The 11,107-nt window shown below is 36.2% G+C and overlaps 2 protein-coding genes across 2 annotated transcripts; both read left to right on the top strand.

Annotated features, from left to right (window-relative positions):
• The first annotated feature begins 220 nt into the window (after positions 1 to 220).
• Positions 221 to 5,542, top strand: LOC147076773 (uncharacterized). The gene is made up of 3 exons (XM_085941355.1): positions 221 to 400; positions 1,397 to 1,540; positions 3,738 to 5,542. The coding sequence occupies exons 1-3, from the start codon at positions 254 to 256 to the stop codon at positions 4,710 to 4,712; spliced, it is 1,266 nt and encodes a 421-aa protein (XP_085797481.1). The 5' UTR covers positions 221 to 253; the 3' UTR covers positions 4,713 to 5,542.
• Positions 5,543 to 6,016: 474 nt separating this feature from the next.
• On the top strand, positions 6,017 to 10,259 carry LOC147076774 (uncharacterized). The gene is made up of 4 exons (XM_085941354.1): positions 6,017 to 7,279; positions 7,422 to 7,511; positions 7,689 to 7,796; positions 8,020 to 10,259. The coding sequence occupies exons 1-4, from the start codon at positions 7,207 to 7,209 to the stop codon at positions 9,312 to 9,314; spliced, it is 1,566 nt and encodes a 521-aa protein (XP_085797480.1). The 5' UTR covers positions 6,017 to 7,206; the 3' UTR covers positions 9,315 to 10,259.
• Positions 10,260 to 11,107: the final 848 nt, after the last annotated feature.

Genomic DNA, 11,107 nt, shown 5'->3' on the forward strand with positions numbered 1-11,107 from the left:
CGCTATGAGTGAATTTACTTGTTAGCTACCTACTGTACTGAGTGCGTTGTCCATTAATAATGTCATTGGTCGGCACCAATATAATATTATTATTCTAAAAGAAATAAAATATGAATCTTGACGACTAGCAACTTTTTCATTGTCTTTGGTAAACTTTGTCTTGCAAGTCTATGGTCTAGCACGTGTCTTTGGTACAATAAAAATATTGTCTGGCATTTGACGTGCGTAAATCGAAATATATTTATTAGTAAAAATGGATATAAAGCGCGAACCAGACGATGAATCTGGTATAGGAGAAAAACCGACAAGTCCAGTATGGTTTGATGTTCCAATAACACTTCCGCAAAGCCCAGAACCACAAAGTTATGTAAAGCAAGAACATCCCGATGACTCAAATGAAGTAAGTTACCTAGGTATATAAGATCATTCATTGATAGTCGCACATGTCAGAGAAAATCTTACGAAATGTGCATTATTAATGTAAATGTGTTATGATTTCGCATCGTACCTAGTCTCGGTTTCAAACGTGCGAATGCCGAAATACATAAAATGGCTGAGTAGACGTCTGCAGTTTCAGGGGTCATCCGCAAATAACGTTAAATGATTTTCAATATTATTTAAACCCCATCCCTCTGTCAAAGTCAGTGTGTAGGCGTTTCCAAACCGCCATTTTAACCGATTTTTTTTAAAACCATGTCCATTCCTAGGATCATCTGGGTGGAGGTTTGTATTAACATATCTTTGTTATTAGAAGAAATGGGTGTTAGCCACTTGCTCATCTATTAGGTCACCGCCATCTTTAGATTATAAAAGCCTGAGCATAACTTTTTGCTCAAGCAACGAGTGGTCCACTTTTCAGCTGTCAAAATCAGATCCCTGATTGCTTGACATATTGATTCGCCCTTTCTCGCTTCAAATTGAATTATAAAAAAAATCTCAAATCAAATATACTAATAAATCATAAATAATATTCATTCCTGCTATTCATCAGCTGTCAGTCAGACTAGTACTTTACACAAAAACCGGTGGTAATATCGATTTCCCAAAAATATGTAGCATTGATGTATGCATTACATTTGTAGAAGGTGTGTTAATGCTAGTGTAATATTTATCATGTTACTTATCCATTCAAATCAAACCATTCCCCGTGTGAACACGACAGACGCGTCAGTATGAGCACTCTATAGAACAATGTCAATGACAGTTCATACATAGACAACGGCAGGAGCGGAAAAAGTAGGACTAGTCGTTGTGATAATCTATTCTCAGAAAAAAATGATTTATGCTTCGTTGTACGTACTTACCTATTTTTTATTTTAATAACTATTGCAAACTTTTAATACAATCATACACGCTTTTGATTTTAAATACCCAATATCTTTTTATTAAATTTCAGGGTGACGCTTGCAACATAAAAGTTGAAACCGATTTCATATTGGATAACTGTAAACGCCTCTTCGTCGAAGATGCTGTTCATCCAATCAAGTCTGAAGATCCAGAAGTCTGTTCGCATTCTCAATTGAGGACACTAATTTATGAGGTATCATCAAAGAATTTGAAAAGCCTCATTATAAACAAATGTGGTTAATAATAATATACTTAGCTGTTATACCTACATAATAGATTCTGTTAAAACATATCACTTGCTGTTACAATTACAACCAATTTATTGCAAAAATAATTGTTACAATAAGTGCTTTTAATTCATTACAAACCTACCCTAGATAGCTGCCGTAAAGGCCGAAAAGCAGTCTTGTGTAGGTATATAATGGACCCGCGTGTAGTGTAAAGCATTTTATTCTAATATTTCTTATAATTTGCATGATTTAATATTTAAAATATTAATGGTTTAAAAAATATCGACAATAAACAGAAGTTTTGTTAATTAAGCCAGCATTTACTTGGTAGAATTTCATTTTACAATGATAAGTAATATATAAGTTATATTTAATAATAATTTTACATGTCGATGGCTATTTCGCATGTAACATCATTGTCTGTTGTAGTCTTGACTGAGTGTTACAACCGAAATTGATATTGACTTATTATGATAATAACAATAAACTAATTGAAGGCGTGATCACAATATTAATGGGAACTGGCTAACACTCACGAGTGTGATATAACTGGGTGCAGTAGGCCTATGTTATAACTGGTGATATGAAGTCACCCGACGACATGACGTAATTGTGACGTAAGCCAATACACGCTCGAGGCAAACTGCCCAACGCACACTGCTCACCATAGATATTATTATGCTGAAACACCTATTTGTGTATGGGGACAATGGATAACGCCAGTATTTGGGTAGCGTTAATTTCTCGAATGCTATTATCACTCCGGTAGTACGTCACAATGATGTCATATGACGTCATGTCGACCGGGCGACTTCAACTTGTAAGTCCTAACATAAGGCCCTAGATCTCCAGTTTAGAAAAATATAGGATAAACTTAAGCACGTGTTATTTCCGATAGTTATGTCTGTGTAATAATAAGCATTAAATTGTATTACGCACCTACACATAACGCGCATTGAATATATCTGGATATTCGGCTCACTTTGTGTCCCTTGGTTTTACGGCTAAATATAATAAAGTGGACCCTGTTTAAAAACTGCTATCACGCCCTGTAGGGGCTGTGGGTTAAGCCAGTTTCTATTAATTGTATGAACTATTTAGAAAGGAACATGTGTCAATATGAAATGTAGTTTAATATGTAATTTGAATCTAACGTATCTTGCACTTTTGCTAATGATTGAATAAATAATTTTTATATTTAACGGATAATTCATTAAGTTAAAGAATATAATATTCTTTAATGTATTTGAAGCTGGTTAGGACTCTAAACTGTATTCAACAGATTCCAAACACTGTGCTTTACTAATAAGACGCCGGTTATGATTCAAGGAAAGGGACTTATTTAAATCAACGTACACATTACCTTAGTAATTAGGTAGTGCATAAGTGTCTCTGGTGGATTCAGATTTGAGTCTTGTCCGACGCCATATTTCTCTAATATCATCATCATCAGCCAGGGTCAATCCACTGCTGGATGAAGGCCTCCCCAAGCTTCTTCCAACTCTCTCGGTCCTGTGTCGTTCGCTGCCACGTATTTCCGCCGAACTTTACCAGTTCGTAAATCCAGCGGTTTTTAGGGCGACCCTGTGGCCATTTCGTGCCCCTCGGGTACCACTGGATGACGGCATTTGTCCAGCGGCCGTCCTTTCGGCGAGCAATGTGCCCCGCCCATCTCCATGTCAGCTGTTTGGCAACGTCTATTACATCGCGTACTTCTGTCTGCTTCCTAAGCATTTCATTTATCTTACGGTCATTATGCGTGATGCCCAACATACACCTCTCCATGCCTCGATGTGCGACTCTTAGCCTTTCGACATCTCTCGTGTTGCGGGTCCACGTCTCGCAGCCATACGTGAGTACGGGTAACACACATTGGTTGAACACCCTACGCTTAAGACATAACGGTAGGCCACTCTTGAAGATACTATTCAGACGTCCGAAAGCACTCCATCCCAGCTTTGTTCTTCGAGCAATTTCATCGTGCATGCTTCCGTCTATGGGCACCTGCTGTCTGAAATAAACGTAGCTGCTGACTCGCTCGAGTTTGGTCCCATTAATACAGATAATCGCAGGGTCCGATTTTTCTAATATATATATGTTTAATATTAATTTTTGGCTTTTAACGATTTATTATTGTCCATTCGTTTTGTATTGTTACAGATACCACTGATAGAAAATACTGTTCCTTATGATGAAAGTGCTATTCAACCGGCATGTAATGATATCTTGAAACAGGATACCCTAATTGAATTAGTTGAAAAAAGGAAATACGATAATAATATATTGCACAAGTCAAATTCTAGATTCGAAGGAACAGATGGAAATGCAAAGAATAATATTCACTTCGTCGAAAATGGAAGGATAAATAATTCATCTGATGTTAAAGAAGTCCGACTTGTAGTACAGAAGACATTCTTTAACAAAAGAAATTTCGCCTGTAGTGTATGCTATGATTTTTTTCCAACGCTAAACATTTTAAAAGAACACAAATTATGTATTCATGATATATCTAATTCCTCCTGCACTACTGTGGCAAAGCCTTCATTTAGTTGCGACGAATGTCACTATGTTACAATGAAACCATCACATTTGAAATCTCATCTGCTAATTCATAGTGGCGAAAAACCTTTCAAGTGTAACCAATGCGATTACAAATGTGCATCCTCAAGCACTTTGATGTCACATAAGAAATATGTACACATAAGCGAAAAATCGCATAAGTGCAGTATTTGCGATTATAAATGCACGCGTCCGGGTGACTTGAAAAGACACAAAAAAGCGCACAGTGACGAAAAACCTTTCAAGTGTAACTTGTGTGAATACAAATGTAAACTTTCAAGCAATTTGATCTCACATAAAAAGTCAGTACATATAGGCGCGAAACCGCATAAGTGTAGTGTGTGCGATTATAAATGCAAGCGGCCGAATGACTTGAAAAGACACGAAAAAATGCACAGTAGTGAAAAACGTTTCCAGTGCGAGTTATGCGACTACAAATCGATGTATCTGAGTGACTTTAAGAAACATAATTTGATCCACTTAAGTGAAAACCCTTATAAGTGTCACGTATGTCATTACGTATTTGCCGAATCGATTCACTTAAAAAAACATTTAATTGATCATAACCATAAATGATTGATTGAGAACTTAATGATTAGGGTCATGTAGCAATAATATATAGTAAGCAACCGCCGAGGGGCATTCTCTATACCATACCAGATGGTCGGAGGCCTATTTACAGACCCAGTCTTGTTCAGTTCAGACTGGAGGTGAGTTCAATCAAAAGGTTACTGAGTTTCGAGAACACATGTAGAAGAAAGATAAAAAGACCAAAGTTTCAAGATTTGTAAACACAAAGACAAAGTTTGAACTCTAATTATTATGATTTTTGTGATAAACTATGTACTTAGCTAAACCAAGAGATGTCACGGAGACTTGAAGCTTTCGAGATGTGGCTGTATAGACGCATCCTCAAAATTCCTTAGACTGACCGGGTGACAAATGTTGAAGTTCTCAATCGAATGGGGAAGGACCGAGAAGTTCTACGTTGTATCAAAACCAGGAAACTACACTACCTCGGCCACATTATGAGAGGACAAAAATACAACATTCCCCAACTTGTCATTCAAGGAAAGATCAATGGGAAGCGTAGCAGAAGATGGTGCCACATTTCGTTGCTTAAGAACCTCCGTAATTGGTACGAGTACAGCTTCACTGAACTGTTCCGGGTAGCAGACGACAAAGATAAGATCGCCTTGATGGTGGCCGACCTCCGCTAGGGAAAGGCACGATAAGAAGAAGAAGGTGCCTCACGAATGATTAATATAATATTAATATAAACAACGTATTATTTTATTGCAAGCAGTGTCATATTAAGCTGATAATTTGAGTATAGGTAATATAACTACTCATAAATTTTATTTTCAACTACTTTCGTATATGGTAATAAGTAAATAGGTATGCATCATCACAATCATTGTCTTGGCCTCCTCCAACAGCTCCCTCCACCTGTCCCTATCCAGCGTGGCCGCTTTCCAATTCGTTACCCCCAGAATACGGCAGTCACTGGCAGCTCCATCCAACCAGCGAATCTTTGGCCTGCCTCTTCTTCTACGTCCTATTGGATTGCTGGACATCACTCTCTTTGCCAGTGCATTGACATTCATACGGTGCACATGACCTAGCCATCGCAGTCTCCCAATCGTAATTGATTGAACTGCGATGCAATCTTCGTACAGCCCGTAGAGCTCAGCATTTTATAACAAATAGGTATGCATCATTTTTAAATTTAATAGCGGCAGTTTCGTAATAAAAAAAATCATTTAAGTTGATAAGTATATTATATGTTAAGTTACCGTAGACATTATATGACATATTATATGTATCTCCTTACCAATAAGCATTTTAAGTTGCGAAAAATGTGTAGGTATAGGTACCTTCAGTTTTAATGACATTTTGGTATTTAAGTATTTAAAAAAAAATATGTTCAATTTATATTTCTTTGTTAATTGTTATAAATTCTCTGTACATATTATGTTTTTTTATTTAAATATCATCATCAGCCGGGGTCAATCCACTGCCGGATGAAAGCGTCTCCAAGCTTCTTCCAACTCTCTCAGCCCTGTGCCATTCATTGCCACGTATTTCCACCGAACTTTACCAGTTCGTAAATCCAGCGGCTTTTAGGGCGATCCTGTGTCCGTTTCGTGCCCCTTGGGTACCATTGGATGACGGCATTTGTCCAGCGGCCGTCCTTTAGGCGAGCAATATGCCCCGCCCATCTCCATTTCAGCTTTTTGGCAACGTCTATTACATCGCGTACTCCTGTCTGCTTCCTAATCCATTCGTTTCTCTTACGATCCTTTCGCGTGATGCCCAACATACACCTCTCCATGCCTGGCTGTGCGACTCTTAGCCTTTGGACATCTCTCGTGTTGAGGGTCCACGTCTCGCAGCCATACGTGAGCACGGGTAGCACACATTGGTCGAACACCTTACGCTTAAGACATAATGGTAGGCCACTCTTGAAGATACCATTCAGACGTCCGAAAGCTCTCCATCCCAGCTTTGTTATTCGAGCAATTTCATCGTGCATGCTTCTGTTTATGGGCACCTGCTGTCCTGCTACTGACTTGCTCGAGTTGGGTGCCATTAATACAAAATGTCGGTATACTGGCAGAAAACGTTAAGTCAAAATTTAGCTATTTTGACTTAATAATGCAACTTGATAGATTTTAACACGCTCTATCGTCTGGAAAAACAAGCTCATTCATATTTCATTTATTTTTTTCGTAATTTTAAGATCTCAATCCGAATTAAGTTAATTATATTCGCATTTCATACTGGAAAATGACTATAAGTAACTTGAAGTTTTATGGCTGTAGAGATTTAATATTTCTATAGCTGCACAAAAACGTCAACGTGACTTATATCTTTTTGGCTGTACACATTCATGCCACTGCTCGGCTATTCGTACCAACTTAACTAAATTGCGTACGGCACTCGCGCTCCCGCGCATTCTACTCAGTACTCATAGATTTTGACAGTTGATGTTTTATATTGGCACATCGCGCGCCTTTTTATCCTGTTTTCTAGTTTCCCGTGTTTAAAATACCTTTATTTAGAAACAATGTACCAATCAAGGTCTGAAAAAATCATGTTTTTGTGCGGGCAGCATAATAAAATGAGAAAAAACATAAAAGGTAAGTCATATTCAACATAACCTCACAATACAGTCTGCTTCACAATCGATTATTTTGTTTATCGATGTTAAGTTACTTTGAAATACTTCTCTGTACATCTGAAAGGCAGATTATTAAATAATGTGTACGTTTTATATTTCAGATGATACAACAAATAGTACTACAATGAAGAACGATTCTATCAATGTGGAAAATGAGAAGCCTATCAACCCACCAACTTATGGCGAAGCAGGTTTGTACGAAAAACATTTGTTTTAACTTACTTTTGTTTGATGAAAAATTGATATAGCCTCGTAGGAAGATTCCTGTAATGTATATTATAATATACCGACTATAATTACTATAAATAATAATATGATATTGATCCTTATGATAGTAACATTATTAACATTCTTGAATATTATTGCAGCGATAGGAACGATACTAAATGAAGTTGACTTGGATAACATTCCCATAATTATCATATCCGAGGAATATAACGGACACCAAAATAACAGATCCCATGAAAATGAAATTGGTAAATTCCTAATACTTTTAATTGTTTGCTAGATTTAATACGATTTTTTTAATATTGTGTAGGTATATGCAATACTACCTACGTTTACAAAAAATATTTACCTATAATATGTATTATGTAGAAGTGAAAGCTGGTGTTAAGTAATCGGTCAATACAGTACTCAGTAATTATATTTATATTTGTAGATGGCTTAATTATATATGTATATTTGTTTTTTTTATAGAAATCATACAGCAAGGGATTAATGACGATAATATGGCAAACAACATCACAGAATACGCTGAAGAAAGTGATTTAGATGAGGAACAGATGAAGATCGCCATTCAAATTGAAGAAATCCTGTCTGATGGGGATTTATTTTTAACTCCAACCATGACTTTGTCCGAAGAAGATGGCGGTGATGATGAGATGAGAGACAATTCAATGGAAGGCGGTGATATTCAAGAAGATGAACCCCAAGCACAATGTTTAGATAACCGATCTACTAAGAACAGTCGTTGGAAGACACCTAATCCTGCAGGGTGGAAACGAAATGTGCAAAAGGAGAAAATGAATAAATGCTTATCGTACGAAAACAGAAGCGGTATTACAAAATCTGCTAAGATGCCTAAAATAATAGATTGTTCGTCATGTAAATTTAAATGTTCTGAACACTTCACAATGGAAGACCGCAAAAAAATATGTGAAATATATTGGGCATTAGGCAGTTTTGAGCGCAAAAAAGATTTTATTTTGGGAAATATTGAAAGCAAAGCACCAAAAACACGGAGACTTCGAATTGCTGAAGGTAAAGCGCGTGTAGATGCGAAATCATACCATTTTTGTCGCAATGAAATAAAGCAAAGAGTTTGCCAACATTTTTTTATTAAAACTCTGTGTATCTCCAACACAGTCATTGTGAACGCTTTTAAGGGACGTGGTGAACAAGGTTCATTCCAAGGCAAAGATATGAGAGGTCGGAAAAGCCTAGGAAATAAAACCAATTCAGACGATCTGAATTTTGTAAAGAGCCATATAGAAAAATACCCTACGATGGAAAGCCATTATACAAGGGCTTCTACAAAAAGACAGTATTTGGAGAGTGGTTTATCGATCAATAAAATGTACGATCAATACCACTTGTATTGCCAAAGAAACCAAAAAAACCCTGTAAGTGCCATTACTTACATAAGAATATTTAGTTTGAACTATAATCTTAGTTTCTTCCGGTCGAAAAAAGACCAATGTGTCACATGTATGCGGTATTCACAAGCAACAGATCAAGTAAAACTTTCCTTAGAAGCTGAATACCGAATGCATATTGAAAGGAAGGAGGCAGCAGAAGCTTCTAAGAATGCTGACAAAAACGTTGCACTTGTCGAAAGTGACAAATATGTTACGGTAGCTTTCGATCTTCAAAAAGTGCTCCAGATACCGTCATCCCAAGCGTCACTAGTTTATTACATGCGAAAACTAAACATGTATAATTTAACAGTGTATGAAGGTGCCCTACCAAACAGAGGATTTCGCTACGCGTAAAGTGAGGTGGATGAAAAACGAGGAGCATGCGAGATCGGTTCATTTTTGGCTATGTACATACAGAAAGAAGTCCTCGTCACCATATATTCCGATACATGTGGTGGTCAGAATCGGAATATCCATGTGGCTGCCTTATTATTGAACTTGGTTCAATCAACCAATTTAGATGTGATTGAATACAAGTTTTTAGAGAGCAGCCATACTTACATGGAAGTAGATAGCTCGCATAGCGCTATCGAACAGAAAAAAAAAATGGATGTTTTCAGCGTGCAGGACTGGCTCAATATTTTTAAAATGAACCGTGTGGCGAGAAAGTCTAAAAATTCAAATAAGTCGCCTTACGAAGTCAAACAAATGACGTTTAAAGACATGATGGACCTCAAGGAGTTATCAAAAGCAGTGATATAAAATTAAAACTTGAATGAAGAAAATGAAAAGGTTCATTGGCTAAAGGTGAAATGTTTCAAGTATGAAAAGCATTCACCTTTAGTTATATTTTACCGCTATGATTATTCAAGTGCATACAAAAAAAATAATGTACTCAGTAATCGCTCAGGAAGAAGAAGCGACATACCTTCTACCCGAGACATTCCGTGGGCTTATCATTCGCAATTATGTATTTCTAAGGGAAAAAAAAAAGATTTGTTGACCATGTGTTGTGGTAACATTATACCTCCAGAACTACATCCGTGGTATGAAAATTTGCCTACTTCAACTTCATTGGATAGGACGTCATTACCTGAGCCATCGGAATTTGATTCTGATGTGGAAGAGGAATAACTCTTCCTTAATTTATCTCAATTTGTGTAAAATTAAATGTGGCTAACATAATTAGCTATTACTTTTATGTTTTTTTTTTTTTAATAAAATAGATCATAGGTAGATAGGTACTTAACTCTTGTATCAATATTTTCGGAAATAAATTAATGAAAGAAAATACTATGTAATAACCATCTTTATTTTTATACACTCCCCTAAATACACATAATTAATCAGGTATTGATTGTATGAAAAAAAATAATAAAGATAATTTAAATTCGAAATTAAAATACCAATGATACACAAAAAAGTCATCAAAGCAGATATTTTTTTATAATAATGTCAAACAGAAGTACCTCTATTTCTGTGTAAATCTCTAATTTATGTAATATTGCAAGTAAAAAAATCCATTTCTCTAATAATTAGGAGTCCTGTATATTACAAGCCAACTATAACATTATGCATATTGCCACTCAATTATTGACTCCAAAAGTGTTCTGGTAGAAAACGATAAGTAACCATTTTATTTACAAATTCAAAAAACCAATAATAATCATTAAAAAAATACTTGCTTATACTTGAATAGAATTCTTAATTGATTAATGCATTTCATAGAGTGGTTGGTTTAATGAATAATGATTTAGGTGAAAAAATAGAGAGCTCCAAACTTCTTGATTTTAGAAAAAGTCGATTTTCTCAAAACAAGGATTTCTGACTTATAGCTTTCTGCCAGTATACCGACGGTCAGTCTGATAATCGCAGGGTCCGAAAAACACTTCCTTATCACTTTGTCTTTGAGACATTTATCTTAGCCTAATGGCCGACCGTTTGACTGACATCCGCGAGTTCTTGCACTCTACCTTGTAGGTCTTTCGGGTCTTGTGAGGGTCTTATTTAAATATATTATTAATAAAATTATATTATTTTTGTCTCTCCTGTAAAGTAGCGTTTTGGAGTTTTCACAATTACAATTTTCTAGTTTCAACGACGATACTACCATGGCGTGTGAATCGTGTGATACTCTTATTATTTGT

This window comes from Rhyacophila brunnea, unplaced genomic scaffold (genome assembly GCF_057557595.1).
Source record: "Rhyacophila brunnea isolate RB1 unplaced genomic scaffold, BYU_Rbru_1.0 scaffold_13, whole genome shotgun sequence".
Lineage (NCBI taxonomy): Eukaryota > Metazoa > Arthropoda > Insecta > Trichoptera > Rhyacophilidae > Rhyacophila > Rhyacophila brunnea.